The 21,528-nt window shown below is 44.8% G+C and overlaps 2 protein-coding genes across 15 annotated transcripts in view; one reads left to right on the top strand and one right to left on the bottom strand.

Annotated features, from left to right (window-relative positions):
* DEAF1 (DEAF1 transcription factor) overlaps positions 1–21,528 on the top strand; it is a 357,225-nt gene that overhangs the window by 47,283 nt on the left and 288,414 nt on the right. For 4 of the 7 annotated variants that reach the window (XM_085644850.1, XM_085644849.1, XM_085644848.1 and 1 more), the window contains exons 2-4: positions 11,077–11,174; positions 18,211–18,340; positions 19,990–20,136. In XM_085644850.1, the coding sequence (XP_085500976.1) occupies positions 11,077–11,174; positions 18,211–18,340; positions 19,990–20,136 (375 nt within the window). The remainder of the gene's footprint in view (positions 1–11,076; positions 11,175–18,210; positions 18,341–19,989; positions 20,137–21,528) is intronic. The other 3 variants (XM_085644853.1, XM_085644852.1, XM_085644851.1) reach the window with 1 other exon arrangement.
* TMEM80 (transmembrane protein 80) overlaps positions 1–21,528 on the bottom strand; it is a 298,952-nt gene that overhangs the window by 184,733 nt on the left and 92,691 nt on the right. The window lies entirely within an intron of this gene.

The raw sequence follows: 21,528 nt of genomic DNA, 5'->3' as shown, positions 1-21,528 counted from the left end.
AAATGTCTTTTCAAGGCTGTCAAGGTCCAGAGCCTTGAGCGAAGTTCCTCCACGTATGCTAGGTATTCATATGCAGTATCAGGCTCCCTAGGCCGTTCACCCTTTCTTTAACCGCGTAAGAGTGGATGTTGATGTTGTGTGCGTGATAATGTTGGCCAGAGATATCATATATGCGTTGAGAAAAGTGGGTCTCAGGGAAGATCCTTGAAGCACTCAACAGATCAGTTTGTGGGCTTCTGAGTTGTAAGGTGCTGACCGCTTGTGTTCTATCAGTTAGGAAGGAGCAAATCCAGTGGAGGGTAGGTCCTTGAATGCCGATCTTATGCAGGCGCCTGATGAGGATGGGGTTAGTGATAGGGCTGAAAGCTGCAGAAAGATCCAGGAGGATGAGGGCTTCCAATTCCAGTCTGTCCAGGATCATGCAGTTGTCGTCTGTGGCAGTGATGAGTGCTGTTTCCATATAAAAACCAAATTGCGGGGCATTGAGAACCTAGTGTTTGCTGAGGTTATCGGTGAGATAACGTTTGACAAGCTTGTTGGACTTGGCACTTTTTGCTGGGTCATCCCAGAACTTTTTGCCTTCCTCCTGTATTTTTTCTGACCTGTTGTTGGTGGTTTTAGGACTCTGGGCACTTTATCACTGCTGATCAGTCTAAAGTGCATGTGCTGTTCATTGTAAACTTGGTAAGATTGGACTACACCTGTTTGGCATATTTAATTTGCCTATCAGTCCCTTGTACAGTGGTATCTCATATACCCAGGGCCAGTAAATTAAATGCTACTGGTGGGCTTGCAGCGCTATTTGCGCCACCCACCAAAGTAGCCTTTCAAACCTGTCTCAGGTCACTGCAGAGCCTGCACGTGCAGTTTACTGCCGCTGTGATGTGGCATAAAGTGGTTGCCACGTCTGTGACTCCCCTTTTACTACATATCAGTCACCCCTAAGGTAGGCCCTAGCTAGCCTCATGGGCGGTGTAGGTAAAAGTTAGGACACGTGCCATAACTCTATGGCATGTCCTGGTAGTGACAAACAGCCTATATGGTTTCTCACTGCTGTGAGGCTGCCCTCTCATAGAGATGCATTGGGGATTCCCGATATGTGCGTCAGTGGTAATTCCTGACATAAGAGGGGGGTAGTGTGATCAAGTTTGGTATGTTTGGAATAGTGGTGATAAATGCTGCGTACTGGTGTTCCCGGATTTATTATCACTATTTTAGAAATGGCATTTTTAGAATTAGGCATTTCTGTGTGCTATGTGTCTTTGTACCTGCCTGTTGTGTATTGACTGTCTGGCCTTGGAGTGACAGGGGCTGGGGAGGTGCAGTGGCTCCAGAGAGTCTGGAGAGTCAGCGCTAGGCTGAATAGGCCTGGCCTGCATTTGGAGTGGTGGGAGGAGTTGCACCTGAATAGGGCTGTGTCTGCCTTTCTCAATGATGGCTTTTCCCCCTGTGGTGTGTCTGGGGCCAGGGCTACACTTACAATGGGGAGTGTTGGGCACTTGCCAAGTGCCCCTCAGAACTGGTTTGAACTTTGCTCAGGGCCCTGGGCCATAGGAGAACAAAGACATATGCACTATAAGTACTTGGGCTGTGACCCCAGTTGAACTGAGCTTGTTGGGACTAAGACATTGCGTGGACTGCAGTGTGCCAGGAGGAACCGCCACTGGGGACTGACATGCTGCCTGCTGTGGGTGGCTGGAAGGACTCCCTCTCTCCTGTGTGCTGGTCTGCCCGTGTCCTGTGTGCTGGTCTGCCTGTGGGACTTTTCACCCCAGCGCGTGTTGAACGCTTTTGATTCCTCATCCAGCGTGCCAGTCCCAGCGCAGGTGAGCCCCACTGAGAAGCGCGTGGTGGGTGCTTCCAACTTTGCATTCCTGAGACCCAGGAGCAGGCCCAACCCTTCACATACTGTGGGCGCGGAGAGTGTGTGCGCCATGCTGGGAGGACCGAAGATTGGAAATCCGACGGAGACTTTGCTCCGTAATCTGTGGCCGGGAGAGTTCTCCAGAAGACAGGCAGAGGAAGCCTGGCGGTGGGCGGTGCCGCTTAGCGTGAGCGAAAGTCAGGCCGAGAAAGCCTGGTCATGGGGGGTCAAAGGAGGCTTCGCTCAGTGCCCTGCTGTCCGCTTTTGACATTTTCACCGCTGAGCGGCTGCACCACATTGTTGTGGGCAGCCGCGTTTCAAAGAGCCAGGGCGGGAGGCCCCACCTCAGCCTTGTTGGGCATCTCTGGTATTTTCGTACCTGTGCCGCGAGGTCGCGAGCAGCTGCCTTCTGATCTGCTTGTAAGAGACGAAGACCGGGTTGTACGCACGCCCCACCCCCCCCCACCCCCATATTTGGGGTGCAGAGCTCTGGGGGCATTCGTACTCGGCAGCGGTAGTCAACAACAGTCTGGTATGATTCAGGAGCACCCAAACGCTGTGAGTAAACATGCCTAGGGGCACAGTGACTTCCGTATTCCTGGCATTTTCACAGCTGCGCCACGTGTTTGCGGGCAGCTGCAACTCTATCTCCTATTCGGGGGCACTGTGTTTTGGGCAGCTACACCCTTGCTTGATGTTGGGGGTGATTCTGTTCAGTGGCATCATGTGGAGAGCCCAGTAAGTGACCTTGATTCGGAAGTGTCATGGCGTCTCTGCACTTCCTAAGGGAGGGAGCAGAGACTCCTGAAAGTGGAGATTTACTGCCTCACAAGACGAGGTGATGTGCCCTGATGTGATTATGTTTTGGAAGATTCTTTCCATGACCTGCACACACCACGAGTGTTTACTATGGTAATTTGCCTATGTCTAATGGGGGCATGATGTAGCTATGATATATAGGCCCTGCTGCAAGTTTGCACAAAGTGCACCTATGATTATATGCCTGTTGGGCTATGCTAAGTACCGTTATATTGTTTATGCCTTATGTGTTGTGCTAAGTACACTCTTACCAGTAGTTACTGGTTGCCCTACCAAACTGTGATTTAGTGATTCTGACAGTGGCCCGATTGGCCTAATGATTTAGGCAATCCCTGAAAAGTCATGCCAAGTGCCTGGTGGCACAGTGTATATGGGATTATGTTCTAATGTGTTTTATGGATAATACAAAAGGCTATTTTTATATAACCTTGTGTGGAATTTCTTTTGTTGCGTGCAAACGCTTTGTAAATGTAAATATGTAAATGTATTTGTACTTGTATAGCACACTTCTACCCAGAGGTCTCGTAGCGCTGTATTCATACCGCTGTGGAACCCTTCCTGGTTTTCCTGTGAGATGTCCACTCCTGGGCACCCCCCAAGGTGAAGCCAGGCATCCTAGCGCTGTGGGGGCCGTTGTGGAGATTAAGCAAGCTATTGTCCAGAGTTGCACAGTGGGACCCATGATTAGAATAGGCACCTGAGGCGAGAATTATCAGGTCCGGGGAAATTGAATCCAAGAGCCGCCGAGGCGGGAATTGAACCCTGGTCCCGGGCCAGACCTCTGCATCAGGGTCTGCCGCTCTAACCATTGAGCCACACTTCTCCACATTGCCTCTGAGATAAGACTGTCTGCTCGTGCCAAGCTACCAAGGGGGTGAGCAGGGGTTATCTACAGTGTGTAACTCACTTGCCCTGACTAGAGTGGTGGTTTCTGCCTGGCTTAGACGCATGCCCAAGCCAACCAGAAATCCCATTTCTAACAAAGCTTCTCCAAGACCTAGGCTGGGAAGGGTAGGAGGGAGTTGGGTCTCTAGTTGGCGAGTGTGGTTGGGTCTGCGAAGGGATTCTTGAGCAGAGGGGAGACGGGGGAATGCTTTCAGGAATCCGGGAATGTGGCAAGTCAGTAGTGATGTTGAGTATTGGTGTGAGTGCCTCTCTAATCGGAAGGAGTCCTTCGGTGAAGGTGTGTTGGGGGCACGGGATGGCAGGGGCCCCCGAGTGGATAGACTTCTTTGGTTTTTTTTTTTAAACATAGTTTATTGGTTTTTTACACAACCACATATAAAACCTTGCACAATGTGTTTCACCATACGTTCTGCAAATGAAGCACAAGCCCCCCCGCCCATTATACAATACCTAAAGCAGGGCCATAAAATTCCCTCCCGATCTATTCAACACATAGACCAATAAGCTACATAACAAAACCTCTACCCTTAACCCCCACGAAACTTCTAAATTCCCTCCCCCTCCCTCAGTCCTCCTCACCAACGCATGCGGCCATCTCTGCCCTCTAATGTCGTACAGCCCAAGGAATACCAATGTGTCGAGTTATGTGATGTGCCCAGTTTGCTCCGGGGGTACCCCCTCAACCCCGGGGCAGTCACCTCCCTCCGCGCCTGGCTCATAATCTCGCAGTGCCTGCACTAGCACCTCCCACGCAGCTGCCGCCTCTAGCGCCTTTTCATCGTTGCGCCTATGGGCGCATTGATACCGCAGCGCGCCCTCGCTGGTGGCCCATTTAAGAAATTCCCCCTTCCATCGTTTACTAGTGGGCCCCACTGTTGCCTTCCACCTCTTCGTAATTTCTCGTTTTGCCAATATAAGGCCCATGTCTATGAATTTGCTCGTTATTTTAGTTTTGGGCGTGTGTGGGAACCAGTGCAGTACACTAACCGCCATATCAAACTCCAATCCCCTCTCTGTTACCTCATTCAGGGTATCTCCCACCTCAGTCCAGTAAAGCCCCAGCGCTGGGCAAGACCACAGCATACGATCCAGTTCCACCCCCGTTCCATAGACTTCTTTGTTGTGGTGGTTTTGCCTGTGCTGATGGTGGACAATGCGCTCTTGATACACTCCCTGGTATTGAGGAGTCGAGTGGGTAGGATGACGGGGTCTAGTTGTGGCTCATGGTTGCCATAGTTTGTGATTTTGTTGCTGAACAGTTCTTAGAATTTGTCTCTTGGTCTTGCGATGGGGTGATGTTGCGGGAGGTGGCTAGAGGGTAGGTGAACTCGCTGATAATGGTGAAGATTTCCTTGCTTTTGTTTGTGCAGGCATCAATTCAGTCTTTTAGAGCTGTGCATTTGGCGTTCCAGACCAGCTAGTGGTAGCGTCATAGGGGATTTGCAGATGTCTTTGTCCATGGTGCCCTGGGTGGTTATCCGCCTACACTGTGTTGCTTTGTCAAATTCAAAAACAACAGTTGATGGACAGAATGCAGAACAATGTCATACATTCACCCCAGTACAGAGATCTGAGCCTAAATCCATCGTTTTTTTGCTCACCATGCCATTCCAGTTTGAACCCAGCCGTATGCAAATCAGTCTTGACCCTGTGCCTCATGGGAACAGTCCAGCCCGAACTGCCAAGCCAGGTCTTCCCTGGACTGGAAACAAGCATCCTCAGACCAGTTTCGGGGTTTCACCCCTCTTCAGCCAGGATAGCTTGATTCCAGTGGCATGGAGAGCACGGGAACCACGTCTGGGCATACCCTTCCCACAATGGGCTAAAAGCAGGGTCAAGACTGATTTGCATATGGCCATGTCTGAACTGGAGTGGCGTGGTGAGCAAAATAACGCTGGATTAAACCCAGATCTGTGCCTGGGGGTGAATGTTTTGCCAATGTGCAACATTCCGTCCATCATCTTGTGTGTTTTGCTGTTCGACCTATGTGGAAAGGGTATGCCCAGACGTGGGTCCTGTGCTCACTACGCCACTGGAGTCAAGCTATCCTGGCTGAAGAGGGGTGAAACCCTGAAACCGGTCCTAGGATGCTTGATTCCGGTCCAGGGAAGACATGGCTTGGCAGTTCGGGCTGGACTGTTCCCATGAGGCACAAGGTCAAGACGTATTTGCATATGGCCATGTCTGAACTGGGGTGGCCTGGTGAGCAAAATAACGATGGATTAAACCCAGATCTGTGACTGGGGGTGAATGTTTTGCCAATGTGCAACATTCCGTCCATCATCATGTGTTTTAGTGTTGCTTTGTCAGCCTGAATTCTTCTGTGTACCAACTTGCATATGCTTGAGATCTTGGCATGGTGGTTTTACATTTGAGGGGTGCCAGAGCATCAGCGCAGATAGTTATTCAGCTGTTGATGTTTTCGATAGTGGTGTGTAGGCTGCTGGCATGAACGGGCTGGTGTGTGCAGAGGGTGGAGGTCCAGTCTGCTTCCGTGATTCTGTTCCCGCTCTGGCAGGCCGGTCTGGTGGTGGGGTCTGTCTGGTGGTGTGGGTGGAAATGTTGAAGCTGATGAGGGTGTGGTCAGTCCAGGTCATTGGTGCTGGTTTGTCAACTTTGATGTTGCTAAGTGAGGTAAAGATTTGGTCCATTAGATGCCTGCCAGCGTGCGTGGATTCGTCAACATGCTGGGTGAGACCTAGGCTTCTGAGGTTTTCTAGTAGGGCTGTGTAGTGTGCGTCTTCTAGGGGAAATTGAGATCTCCAAGGAGGATGAACATGCTGGCATTGATGATGAAGGGTGCGATGAAGTCTGTGACATCGGTGATGAAGTTGATGCGGGATCCCGGACGTCTTTAGATTAAGGTTGCTCGTAGGATGAACCTGTCAGTGACGTTTAGCTTGAACGTGAGGTGTTCCATGTCGTTAGCGGTGGTGTTCGTGTTGGTGCAGCCAGTGGTGTCCTTAAGTATGATGTCATATTTAATCATTTTATAAGCTACTCGTGGCAAAGCTTCCAGGGTACTCGGTCTGTTTCTTCTCAGAAAAGCTCTTATGTCAGCCTTGCAATTCCATTCAGAGCGAGCCTGATCAGTGTAGGTCTTTAAGGCTGTTGTTTCCGTTTAGATTAAAGTATAATAATTTGCATTCCTTTTTATTTGGTTGTCTTTTGATTGTTTTGAGAGGCCATCAGCGAAGGCATTAAATATGATTCAACAGCATTTGTAGCATAGACATTTGGTTTGGAAGTAGAGTTACCACCTTAGTGAAAAATACCAACCATTGTTTGTGTGTTTTAAGGGTTTTGGATGGGTATGTATTGGATACTCAAAAAGTAGTTTGTAAAAAAAACTGCAGTTGGTTGGTTTTACAGTATTTAGGAATATTATAGGCAGCATTAACATTTTTGTGATGTGTTTTCTTCTGTGTGTTCCTTTAAATTTATATTTCAAAGGGGAAATCATTTTCTTCATTACTACCTGCATTGGCATGAAAATTCTTGCAACTCCAGTAAAATACTTGTTAGGTTGGAACCCTATCTCTAAGGGTCCACGTGGAGTCCATTTCTATGGAACTGCATCTGTAAGGGTCCATGTGCACTCCGTTTCTATGGCGCTGCATCATTTTAGGCGCAGGTATTGTTTTTGAAGAATTTACGAAATCTAAATAATTGAACTTAATATAAAAAGTTAGAACAAATTGGCAGAAAGTGAAGTAATGGAGGTGTAGAAACACTGCCCTCCAATTTATTAGGCTATATTGTGTTATTCTGCCCTTTGGCTTGTATAATTGCGTCTCTTCCCCACCACTCTTGCAAAGCCCATGAATGATGATCCCACATTCTTCCCACTGGAAGATGCTGTGCCTGTTATTTCTGGGCCCTGGTCTTGGAAGATGAATGTTGTTTATTGTATTGTGTTGTTTTGTATTGTAGCATTTATATAGCGCTTACTATCCATACGTTCAGCACTGATGTACTTGCCCACATGAGTTGCACGCTACACCGTGTAGAGTGTTGATTGAAAGGATGTTTCTCTGAAATACAGGGGGGGGTTATGAGAGGAATTTCTAGTCCAGCACACATCCTTCCGTAGTAATATAATGTGAATCAAGTGAGTGTGCAGTTCCGATAAACATGGGACCTTTCTTCCGCCACGCTGAGACTCAAGGCGCTTCTCACTGGTAACAGAGGATTCCTTTCAGTATGCACAAGCCCTCAGCCATTGACGTGGCATGCTTCATCATCGGTCCGTGCTCCTCGATGGGGAGCGGGTGCTGCAATGCCCAACGGGTCCCTTCAAGGGGGCTCTTTGCTGGAGATCTTTTGTCATGCTGTTTGAGAATCTGGAAACCATCAGACAATAAACATGTGCCCTCTGGTGTTCTTTAGGAGTGATTGATTGTAAATTGGAGGAATAAGTGATAGCTAATTAAAATTACCTAAGGATCTGAATACGAATTTTAATGTCTCTAGATGTCCTTGTTAAGATTAAAATCAAATTTGTACTGTTATAATTGCCCAGGATGTACTTATTGTCTGACTTGCTGTCCGGTTTGGTTTCTTTAATAAACAGATATATAAAAAAAAAGATTTGAATCAAATTATTGAACAAGCTGGAAATAATGTTATTTAGGTTCAAAATACAGTCAACATGTTTCTTCCCTGAGTGTGCCACTAGGGATTGGTGGCAATTCATCTGGAGCAAAAGGGATACTTCTAATCTACTTGGTGAAGGCACCATACTTTTCTTGTGGTGCTCACCACAGTGTTTTGTATTCCAAACCAAATATACTGATTAGGAAAAACCATAGATGCGGGTTGGTTTTCTGCATTCTTTCCAAAAGGGCAAAGGCGTAAGCAAGGAAGTCAATATTTCCACAATTATTCAAGGGGCCTGATTCACGAGGGTTTAGTTTCACTGGCTCAATGTTCTATCTCACTCGGGATACCCCAGTGGGTGATACAATTTATTCATACAAGTAACATGGGTTTTCCTATTTAGTAGGTTCATTGGGGAATTGAGATATGATGGGTAAGAGGAAGACCTGGTGGGGTTGCCTTTAGTATGAAGGATGTCATCCCGACAGCTGGTTGCATTGCTTTCGGAGATGCTATTACACTGCTGAAGTCTGAGTGCAAGGGGCTGGAAGGATGGTGCTTTTGGGTGTGTCACTTCTGTGTACTGATGGAGTGTGAGTCTTTTACATATTTTATGACTTGCAGTTCTACTGAGTCTTTCTAAAAGTTATTAGTTGCAGGTGATTTACCTAGGAAATGTTGAAGATGGATGAAATGGGTGAATGCATTGCTGAAAAACTTTAATCCGTGTTCTGGTTCTATTACTTACCTTTGAGATGGTCTTTTGTTTGCTCCAGTGAGAGTAATTTAGTTGATTTGTGTTATCTATAAGGTTTTGAACAGAATGCAGTTTGTGCTCGATTTAATGTTGTGGTGGATCCTTTCTACCTGCATATGGCTCTTTTTCTTTGGTTCAGTTCCAAATGTTTTTCAGTTTTGGAGTAGCATGTATGCCTGAATTTGTTTTGAGGGTGGTGGATTGTCACTGGGTTGCATTTTAATCTGCCCAGCAGTCATGAGTTAGTGGTATAAGATGTTGGAGAGTAGTGACAGATGAGATGATCGGTTCTAAATGTGTACCTTTAAGAAATGATAGCTTTAATGTTTTGGGAGTTTGTGGTGCATTGGTTGAGGTCTGGTATGTTGAAAAGGTTGAATAGCACCTACTTCAACATCACAAAAGTCTCAGTACTCCTAGACGGTTGAATTCTCAGAGCATTGATTGAAAGTCAGAAGTACTCAAGGCCATCATATCAATTAATTCATATATGAAGTACTTGCAACATATGAGGGTCTTTAGGCAGAAAGTGGCAGGCTGTATTCGTGAAATGGCAAACAGCATACAGTTGCTTCAGAGGAGTCAACTGTGGCTACTTTCATTCTGGTGTATGACTTGTTGTTGTGAATACGACTTAGGCACCACCAGTTTTCTGCATACCAATCAGGTGCTAGAGGGAATATAATAGAGATGTGTTTTTGAAGAGGTATTAGGAGTGTGCAATACAAATGGCTGTGTGTAGTGCAGCTGTCAGTAATGCTTGTTTAGATCTAATGTACATGGGCATGAGGCACTGTATTTTTGCAGTGTTAGTGGATACTCTGGGTTCCTGTGAGTGGAATGTGTGGGCACTTTATCTATGTATTAGATAATCTGCATAACCTATTTTGTGGGGGTCGAGGACAGAGTTAATCTCAAAGCTAATGAGGAAGATAAGATTCAAACAGCATATCAAAATGACAGTAAATAAGGAAGGACTGACTCAAAGAGGGAGTTCAAAATCATAAATTTAGAGAAAACCACAAATGTTTATTACAATTTTAAAGTGGAATACAGAAATTTGAAAAAAATACAAATGCAGGAGTAATTTCATTAAAGTATTTAGGGGTCATTTGCCGTGAAGGCTCTCAATAATAGGAATAATGCAAAAATAGGCAAAATCAGGTATATGGACTAAGTTTCAAATCTGCAGGAAATCAGTAGGATATCGGCCAGGTCTGGCCTAGTCAGCGCTTGCGCTGTCTCTTCGAAACATGTTGTATTCAGGATATGGGCATAAAGCTCCGCCCAATTTCTGCTCATCTTTTTAATTGGCTCTTGTCCCTTGTAAATGTTGGCTTTTCATTGCCCAATAGGCTTAGTAGTCCCTCCTTAGTATCGCCTTGTCTCTTCTTGTAACCTGCCATGAGGACACTCCCTATTACATGTGTTGTTACTCTCTAGGTTTCAATTACAGCCTCAGAGCACTATTTTCTTAAAGGGCTTCAGGCAGGACACACGCTTGCAAGGCTGGCAGTGGTTACTTTACTCACTAGCACTTCTCACATTTATATGAGACCTACTATAAATTTCCCTTCATCAGCTCCACACAGAGTACAACCGAATCCGGAATTAATATAATAATTCTTTTGTCACATTTCAAAGCTACTAATTAAATATACGGACATAGCTATTTGAATGTACCCGTGGTACTGTCTTGGATGCAATGCATTATGGGTAAGGTGGATTTACCATATTTTCTGGAGGTTGCAGTACCATAAGTGGCCAAAAGAGGCCTAATATGGTACTGCACCCTGCAACATAGCCAGGTAAAAAACATTGCTATTTATAATGCCAATAACTCCAGCTCCAACAAATGCGAGACCGATTGCATTTCCAATACAATAGGTCTTGCATTTGTTAAAGTTAGAGCTGTTGATGTTGAAAATGACAAGGTTTTTTACTTTTGCTTTTTTAGAGAATTGGCAATAGTGCTATGCAAATATAATAACTCCACTACAAATATTTTTTTAAAGTACGTTTTTTTTTTATTTTCAACACCAACAGCTCTAAGTTTAACAAATGTGAGACCTATTGCATTTTGCAAATGCTTGTTTATTAATATTATGAGCACAATGTCATTGTGTTACAGAAGTGACAACAGTGACTGTGGCCAGTGTGGGAACCTCAGCGGACAACGTCTTCACCACATCAGTAGCAAACGCTGCCTCGCTGGCTGGACATGTTCTGGTAGGTTTGAGTTGCTGGCATGTGGCTACTGCTGTACAGTAGCATCTTTCTCTAGAAGCCCTCTGACATTTAGACATACCTATTTTATAGTGCCCATTCTTGTTTTGTGGTTGTAAAACTTTCCCAAACCGTATGTATACATCTAGTTCGTTATTATTACTGCAACTCTACTAGATTGAAAGATGAAGATCAAGTGTGATCCAACACCTCTGTTGATGTAACTTCGATGCACACTTGTACCAACTACATGCAGGTCGTTTTTTTATCAACACTTAAACAGCCCACAATGTTTACTGGAGCACCAGCTCCACTCTGACATATCAAAATCCCCAATTTACCCAAAAAATCATATGATACTTACGTTGTTCACAAGCCTAATTTATGCAAAAACGTTAATTTAAATATTGTATATCATTTTAGGATGAACTAGGTCTGTCTTTCTTATACATCAAACAGTTCTTAAAGTGGATGTCCATACTTACATACTTTTTTACGAACCGTTTACAAATGTCAAAGCCTCTGGAATCTGTGTTAACTGAAACCTTCCAGATGCACGTCATTCTCCTTCCTTTCTTGCACTGAAAATTCATGTCTGTTGCTTGCTTCTGTCCACATTTTCTCAAATAGCTCTGTTCCCGTTCTTTCGGAATTCCCTGTGGCATCCAGTTTTGTCATAGTACATGTGCATTTTCCCATTCTCCTAAGGCTATTGCAATTTGTCTGTAGTACTGCATAACAAACACTTTTATATCTGTCAGTGTGTCGAATCGGTTTCACCCAATATTTAGAGGTCTATTATGTATGGTAGTTCTCCCCATCCCTTTAAAAAACACATTGCAGTAGCAAAATGTCCAAGCCGTCTACTGCAAAAAGAAGCAACGGGCCATTCATTTCTACAATCTACCAAAAAGCAGAATAGCCTAAGACCTATGAACGACATAAATATATATCCTTAATTTCCATTGCTGTAGCCATCTAAGCTTCCAGAAAACTATAGTCTGAAACGTTTACAGGTGGACTTGTGCATGGTTGTAAAATGACCTATATTAGAAGAGTTGCTCGTGATCCCTGAGGCACAAAGTCTAGTTGTGCCAATGCCAGAAATGTGTTCCAGACATGTGACATATGGTAAAACATGCCCGATAAAACACCGGCCCAGTGTACCTTGATTGAAGATGCTACCAGTTATTTCAATCAAGTTCTTAGTTGTGGAGAGTCAGACAATTTAGGAGTCTTAGGGATTGAGTACCCTAACAATCATCATGATTACTATTAAGATATGGTTGTTTGGTGTGCCTAACATGGGACAGGAAGGTATTGGTGTGTGAGGAACTCATTGACGTTTCTGTTCAGAGAATTGAGGCTCATTCAGAGGACTAAACCTTGATGGGCCAAGTTGTTATGGTGTCTGGAATGCAAGCTAGCTTTGCTTTTTCTGTATTTTGAAAGAACAACAGTTGAAACATAAAACGTTTGTAGCAAATTATAGGAGCAGAGGATACGTCAAAGTTGGTGATACTGTGTTTCTTGTTGGAGCGCTCCTTTGACTGCTCTGTGCATAATGCAGAGCATAGTGTCTTAAAGATAATCCAATGTGAAACTGGTAGCCGGTGGGTTGTCCTGAGCATTGACATAATAGAATCACAGGGTTTGGAATGCAGAAGAAGTCGGTCCTCTCAAATCTGGACCTGCTGTTACTTTTATGGAGTAATTCAGGTGCTCCTCATTTAGACCGGGTCATTTAGTGTAGGGTGAGCGAATATAAAGGGAGCAGGGATTGAGTTTGCTGTGAAAATTCTTGTAAGGGAAAGTCTGTTTTAGAATTCTGAAAATATATTAATGTAAAATTTCGCTACCATGTCTGTTGGGGTTCCAAAATCAGGTCTGCAAAAAAGAGGATGCCTGTTTTTAAAACAAATGTACTATGCCTTTTGAGGAGAGTGCCTCCTTAGTTCCACAGACCAGAGAGGGATGGTCAGCTCCACCAAGGAGGTGGTCAGTTTCCTCTTTGAGGTTTGTCTGTTTCATTCATGTATTGAGTTTAAGAGGGGTTGTGGTCATACAGTGTGGATAGACCATGTAGTAACAACAATCTCATAAATAATGCCAGCTATGCAGTGAAGCATACATTACTGACTCCAGCCCATGCTAAATCAGTGGGAATGTAAAATCTCCTACTTATTGAGAAAGAACATATCTTTTTATTATTTTATTTTATTAATTATTTTATTATTTACTCCTAAATAACTATCCTCTGACACATAGCTTGGGGCGATGTCTATATTATTGCCATTGCATAGAATTTGTGTTTTCTGCTGATTAGAGGATACCCGATCCTTCCTCAAACTTGATGGCTTCCCTTTAAATATCAGGTGCTGCCATAAATATCATCCGCAGAAGCTGTTGTAATACCTCTGTGTTCATGACTGGGGGAGGGGTGGAATTGGGAAAAGCATTGTTACACCTTAACAAGCATTGGCATAGCCAATAGGTCTCACCTTTGGAACCTTGTACATGTTTACCCATACAGCACATTATCCTGGGTGCTACAACATATACTGCTCTTTAATGTGGAAGCTTTGATACTACTAGGCATATTATAGAACTGCATTAAGAAGTACTTATATAAAATTTTATTTTTGTATAACTGGTAGTCTGAACTCACATATGTTGAAGTGCTTTCATGCGCTATGTGAACTTGCAGCAATACCTGGTCCAGAAAAAGCAAACACAACTGCAATGCTGACTATGGAATCACACATGCAGGGGAGAACTAACATCAAAGAGGCAATTCAAAGATTGTTAACGGGGGCTTTATGTGCCTCTTGCCCAAAGCCTGACACTCTGGCCCTTGAAATGTCTGCATGGAGTATATATTGAGATACCGAAGGGATTAAATGTTGAAATACAATACCAGTGGCCAGCATGTGGGTGCGGTTTATTTCAGCAGCAAATACCAGTAATATGGCTGTTTTACACAAATAACTTCTGAGCACCTACAATCACACAGAGGTAAAAATATTGCTGTACAACCCCTAGAGTCCTTTTGACCGTAAGAATGCGCCATTGTTTGTCCCTGACAAAAGAACCCGAATTTCCACATTTTGCTTCGTCCGCCGGCCCAGTGAGTTTAAAATGAAGCGTTTTTCATCCATTTTGTTACAACTCCTTTAGAAAAACCCTAGACCCCTGTAAAGAATATGTAGCTGACGCCAATGTTAATGGCCTGTGGTACATTATTGACTAAATTTTAGCTTAGAAAGAACGTCCCTTATTAAGCAGTGTGCCACAAGAGTGAAAGGACCCCACAAGTAATTGTCCATGGGTTCTGAAGAAAGCCCGCCCCCTTCAAATTGTCAGTCCCCCTCAAAAGTTTGAGTCTAATTGTGCCCCTGACAGCAGATGAAGTGTTTTAAACTCTTGTTATGCGAGAGTTGTGGATGGAGGCCTGCATGCACAATTGTGTACACACAAAAAATCAAGGATGACAGACATTGCAGAGCTCTGGGGCCATGTAATCAACGCCCGACCCCGGAAAGCATCTATCTGTACAGTATGATCCCTGGCCACGAGTGAAGAATAACCCACTCATGTCACACCTGCCGGAAGGAACACCATTACCACAGAGGGTGGACAGCATGGCAAAGTATTTACAGCAGCACAGTAGTTAGTGTGGGCAGAGGGAGAACATGAAGAAATTATGCTATACAGAGCCCTGCAATGAGGACAGGTGGGGAGGCAAGTGGAATGGAGAGGGGTGCGGGTAGGGTGAGTGGGCAGGGAAGGGGGGGATGCAGCTCGAGTGAACCGGAGACAGCAGGTAGAGAGAAAGGGGGAGGGGGGTAGGTGTTTTTATCAAGATGGACAAGGCAGGAAAGTGGAGAGCTGTGATTGCAAAAAAAGATGTAGTGGTGGTGAGAAAAAGAAGAACGTTAAGGGCGGAGGGATTTTAATGAGTTGGTGATAGCAGAGAAAAGGTGGGAGAGAACGGATAAGGGGAGAGGAAGAGGTGAAGCTGGTGAAAGATAAGGAGTGAGGAGGTGAAGGTGAATAGGGTAGAATGAAAAGGGAGACTTCAGAGCAATAGTATACAGAAAAGAAGTGATGTTGGAGTGAAAGGAGGTTGAAAGTAGATCAAGGAAAACTAGAGCGTGAGGAGGGGGCAAGGTAGAAAAACTGTGAACAAAGGAGATGAAAAATCAGTGTTCAAGGGTTAGTCTGATGGGAAGGGGTGGATGCTTGAGTGTGAAAGGTATTGCCACCTTGAAACAAGTGACTCCGACCCTCGTTGTTCGCCAGCTTGTGGTGCAGACTCTCCCAGTAGAGTGAGGGGATCCCCACGGCACGCAGCATCTGGTGCATGCGGCCTGACAAAGTCACTGTACTTAATCTCTGGGCTTCTGTTCTGCCTTCTCCATGTTGCTGACGTCAGCATGACTCCCGGACATGGTGAATAAAGTATGTCCGCCACGCAGGGGTTACCTGGAAAGCCACGCTACCCCCAAGGAGGCATTGAAGACAAAGGTGCAGAGGGCTGGGAAGGTTAACCCTTCCAACGAGCACAGGAAGCACTGGCAGCAGGCTGTGTATGTGTTTGATAGGGGGAAGATGGGGTGGCGAGAGGCACGATTTTTCAAATTAAAAAAGTTCCATTTAGTAAAAAAACAGCACACGCCCAGTAGAGGGAGAGGAGGAGGGACGAGGGAGGTGGTCAACACAGACAACGGAAGGGGGCGGGAGAAAAGGGAAAAAGAAAAAGTAGTGGGCCGGCATTATATATGGCTGATCATGAAATAATCCATGTAACAGGGTCAGTCTATAGGGCGGGAACAAAACTGCCAAAAGGCGTGACAAAGTAAAGCATTTACGAAACAAAGCAAAACTATTTTGAAAGGCAGACCAAAGAATAAATTAAAGTGATAGGCGTGTTATGGATGTGGTGAAAGCGCCCAGAAAGAGATACAGCATGTCAAGAGATAGCACGTGTGCTGCCTAGGCTCGACCTAAAAAGTACTCCTGATACAGAGCAAATAGTTGGGGGAATCGACATTCCTGTCTTGTCCCCCTGTGATCAAACTTTATCAGACATATCCCCTATGTACACAATATGGGTAGAAAGTCCCTGCTAAAGGGCTTACACCCTGGTTATAAAGTTTATACCAAGTCTGCAAGCAGTGAGTATTAACTAAAAAATAATTATCAGGAGACATGATTGGATGCCTTCTCGGAGTCCAACAGGATCATCTTAGCCATTACCCCCCTTTTGGGCTGCCATATCGAAAACTGCCATTGCCGTATTTAAGTGTGCTGTTGTACTGCTTCCTGGTATGGTCTGCCGTTTTTGCTATTGAACAAGCTGGAGGAAGGAGTTTCACTTCTGTTCAGTACACAGAAGCAAGGATTATGCATTTTCTTGTGTATTTGGCTCAGCAGTCCATGCAAACAGGTCCTTTAAGCACAGCCTGAAACAGTTCTGCGTCCAGCTTCCAATTGCTTACATGTTGGAGATGTTGGGATGGCCAATCAGCCAACAAGTTCTGGGTGGCAAAAAGATGCTCTGCACTCACAGAAATTCCGTTGTCCAGACACAAATTACAATCTGTGGCCAACTCCACTTAAGCCTTCAGTCAAGTTTCTGCCAGAGGATTGATGTAGCATACCACAGACACTTTGTTAATCTTCAATGCTACACAGCACACACAATTTTTCTTGGTCAAGAATCTGACTTTTTCAAGTTATATGCCAAACCTACTGCCAATGCCAGTGCTTGTTGGAAAATATTTTATGCTCAAGTTCTCAATTCATCTTCAGAGTATGGGATGAATTTGCTTCTCTATAGCCTTCACATAGGCCCCAATTCAACGCTACATTTTTAGGGCCCAGTGAAGAAAGAGGCAGAGGACAGATATGGCAGAATGAGTGGACCATGGCGTCTGTCATCTTTCGAATTAAAATTTCTTCATTAGTAGAATTGTCTTTAAAAAGTGATTTTTGTCAAGTAAAATGTCAGTATTTGTTTGAGTTCTCAACGCAGCCCCCGAATGCTGCCCCTCGGTTCAATAATATCCTTGTTAGATCAGCAAAGCTTCTATCCACTAAATATGTGTCAACAGCTTGATAACCCGCCCTTCAGGTCCGAATTCCTTCATTGGTTTGAAACAACCTCTTCAGCTAATGGCCTTTGTGCCTCATGTGCAGGACTAAAACCAGTCACTGGATCTAGTACCACAGATGAGAGGCAGCTCCTACTCTGCAGCTGCCATGGAGAGAAGCTGGGTCACAGCCCACCAAACCACCAACCAACTGCCTGAGCCAAATCCGTCTCCATGTGTATATGATATCTACATTCTGTTGGATCACACAGAGCCTGCCGCCACAGGTGAACCCACGGACAGTACTGGCACTTTTGCACCATGTGCTGCAAAATGAACCAACCCTGCATCCACACATCTGCATTGTGCTCCAAACTAGTCTTTAGTCTTGGATGGCTGTTTTCAACAGTTTGTCCTTAGAAGTTCTTTTCCCCATTTTTCTATGCAGGATTGGTTGAGTTCCCTTGTATGTCGACCGCCCTGCATTATATTTATTCTTAATTCAATCTTAACGCTTGTAAGTGGTAACCACTCTCAAATAAGAGTCTCACTCAATTGTAGCATGTACTAAACTCATATTCACATGCATAGGCAGCTCTCATTAGCTCCAAACCTAAGCTTAACATCTGAGTCTGATGCTGGTTTTCAGGGTCCATCCCAATCTATGCCAGGGCAAGCAGTACCGCATAATACGGAAATACATTGAAAAGTGATTCTGAAGCGCAGGGATGGGTCAAATATGCTGAAAACATTGGCATCAGATGAGTCCACCACAATAATCTTTTGTATCTTTGTACACATTCTAAGTAGTTAGGATACATTTTCTGTATGCCTGAGTCATTCATTGTAACAGAAGTCTCTCGGGTCCTTAATGTTGAATGAACATGTCAAGAAGGGATGAAGAAGATGGAAGCATCTTGACGGATGTTCTCTTTTATTTCCAGACTGAGAGAGCGGCCTTACAGATCGGAGACGGCCTGAGCTCGGAGAAAACCACCTTGATTGTGGTTCATACCGATGGCAGTATTGTGGAAACCAGAGGGATCAAGGTGCCTGCGGCTTCTCTAACCCCAGGTACAATCTCGAGGTCCTTATAGTTCTGTTCACAAGATGCAAGGCTTTACAGCAAGTTTGATTCCATTTAGTGAACTTCGCCTCAATAGTGTCCCCTCTCATGAATGCAGAATGCTGTGTGTAGGTTAGCCAGAGAAACTCTTTTGAGAGCCAGTATTCTTCATACACATACCAGTCTGAGGACCAGAGACAACTAAAGGTTTTAATCTGGTCTGCATAGTAAAGAAATCCTCCAGCTACCACTATAATCTGAACCTGGCCCTCTAGTTCAATTGGGTGAATACTTGATTTATAATTTTAAGATCACAAGGTTAGTGGGTCTTGCCTACATGTGCTGATGGGAATTGAGATTATGCCCGAGTACTTCAGTTTCTCTGTCTTCTCTTCATTGCACACTTAGAAGACTTGCAACTTTTGTAACTTTGAACTTGTTTCAGGCTAAAATAAGAGGCCAATCACAGAGTTAATTATGGAACTGTATTGCATTTTATTGATGTTACAATTGAGCTTTTTAATCCCTGCAAGGACCAAAGTGCTTACTGAGTGGTACAGTAAAGAGCAATTCCTTGTATCAATTCTATAGCGCTTTGTACCCCTGCACGGCTGTGTAGTGCTGTGATTTGCATTCACTGTGCTCCATTTGGAGTGCATGCTTGAATGGGTCTTTGTGGTTAGGCCTACATGGGACATGTTGGGTGAGGTGCATCAATGTTGAAGATGTGAAATACACATGGTGTGGCAATATGTTGTTGCCTCATGCGTAAGAGTGTAAAAACAGACATAATCGCACATGCTGAAACTTAGCATCCTTAGATGTGGACTTTATTGCAGACAGAAAGTGAGCATTGATTTGAAACCTGTAATGCAATATTTTTGATGAGTTAAGTTTCCACTGGCTTGTCTTCGTCTTCACTGTTTGCATAGGATGGAAATCTCTTGACACCTTTTTGACTGTTCTTACTGAGGATTTGAAAAATTAGACATATGTTCTTTTTATCAGCTAAAGAATGCAAACTTGAAATTCACTTTTAATTTCCTCATCAAGTTTCTAGGAGTGAAGTTTAAAGCAATCAATCTCGGAGTTTTATTGTAGCAAAAGGTAAATTCCCAGTAGATAACTGGTTGTGCTGCTCATTCGCCAGGCGGCTGTGGAGGCCCATCTGCGTAAAGTCCTCAGCTGACGCACATGCCACTGTAGCTACCATTAGGTACTGGTGATGGGAATACAAATAAGTCCACTCAGTCAACGGGAATTTTTAGTCATGTGTTTGATTTGCTGTTTTGTGATGGAAAGGATGGTTTAGGGTGAATGCGTGTTTTAGGAGGAAGCTATGTTACGGGAACAAGATATTATATTTGAGACTGAAATGTGTGCTCACAAGTGGCATTGGGTACCAGCAGTACTCACCTACGCCCATGTCAGGAACCCATCCTGGCTATTCGCCTTACCCCACTCTCATTTAAGATCTTGCATAGAGGGGATTAGAATAATATGTAAAGATTCTCATTGCGATAAAAGCAATACTTTAAGCACCTGTATCCCATAATACCAGAAATTTCATTGCTGAAAGTGACGTGCCTGATTGGTTGTTATTCTGAATTCTCTGCTTTATGTCTCGCTCCTTTCCTCTACTTTATGTTCCCTGAAGACCCACAGTCCCCTACAACCCCACTGACATCTGGAGAAGAGAAAGATGGCTCAAAGTACAACTGGGACCCGCTTGTGTATGACAACGAGCTGCCCGTGCGCTGCCGGAACGTGAGCGCCATTCTCTACAAGAACAGGCTGGGCTCAGGTAAGGAGCAAGAGCTCGGAGGTAACGCCTTGTATCTTTTACATGTTCCAGTGTTATCCCAGTGATAGCATAGCAGGAGCGAAGAAGCAAAGTGTGCTTTCCTGGCCTCTGATCAAAGCAGAAGAGTCTGATATCCTGGTTTACTGTTCTGACCAGTGCCTGCTATAAGAGTCTAGAGGGGTTCATCTCACAGAGACCCAGCAAACCACCTGTAGATTTACTTATGCATATTCTTTCAGTCGAAATGTTCAATATCCAGCAATAACACCCTCAGGGGCATAGTTCTTAGTCTGCGGGGTTAACAGACCAGGGGGAGGCATTTGTCTTCTCTTTAGAAAGTAGTTGTCCCTTCCTATTTGCACCAAACTTTACCATCAGATTTGCAATTGATGGCACTATTTATCCTTCTGCAGTTAAACTCCGTTCTTCAGCATAACATCTCCACAGGAAGTATAAGTGAATGTAGTGTACTTTTAAAGCAAATATTGCTCCACCATTGATAGTTTTAATTTTAATCGTAGTTGGGCTTCAGAAAGTATTTGCAGCACAAGACCCACAGGGCCTGGATATGCTGTCTGCATCGGCGGCACGCGTATCTCATGGGGCTGAGAGGGCCCTGCCATACCTCACCTAATCTTGACCCGAACAGGCTCTCGTGGGCAGCTAGCAGCACATCAGCTGAAATAAGACCATCCCCTGCTCTTAGGAGCACCACCACTCCTTCAGTAGTCCAGAGGTGGACGTTGGGACCAGTGGTGGCTGTCTGGGTGATTGGCTTATGTAGCAGTCAAGCTTTTGGAGCGGTGCAGCATATTGTTCCATACAATGCCGTAGAGCATCACCAATTTAATGTACAATGATCACTCTAACGGTAAAAAGGACATTTACAGCACATCAGTGTAGGAGAGTAGGGTCTGCAATCCTATGATCACCCAGATTTTTTGCTTTTGCTTCATTGGTTTACGACTTTCTCCGGCTGTGGGCCTGCCAATCAGACCCACAGCCTAGCTGTTCTCTCTCGAAATTAACACACATGTACATTAGGTGCATCCACTAATTGGAACTGGGCCGCCTTGTCAGTCCCTGTCTCAGCATACCACAGGTATCCAGGGCATCGGTGTACCCAGGGCCTACCAGGGGCTGAAGCATGTATTATGCCACCCCTGGAATGGCCGCCCAAATCTGACACAACTGGCTGCATGACAGCTGGGGCCACGTGGTGTAATCACCCGTTGCTGTAGGTGTAGTATTCCTACACCTAAACCCTAAAATGGACACATGGATTCCTATCAGTCACTCCTATAGCAGGCCTTATCAATCCTGAAGGCAGAGTGCAGGGAATCATGTGGGACGGTGCTCTGGCGCGAGCTGAGCCCGTCGACGGCTTGCGGA

This window comes from Triturus cristatus, chromosome 3_1 (assembly GCF_964204655.1).
Source record: "Triturus cristatus chromosome 3_1, aTriCri1.1, whole genome shotgun sequence".
Classification (NCBI taxonomy): Eukaryota; Metazoa; Chordata; class Amphibia; order Caudata; family Salamandridae; genus Triturus; species Triturus cristatus.
This window is presented reverse-complemented; position numbering and strand designations above follow the sequence as displayed.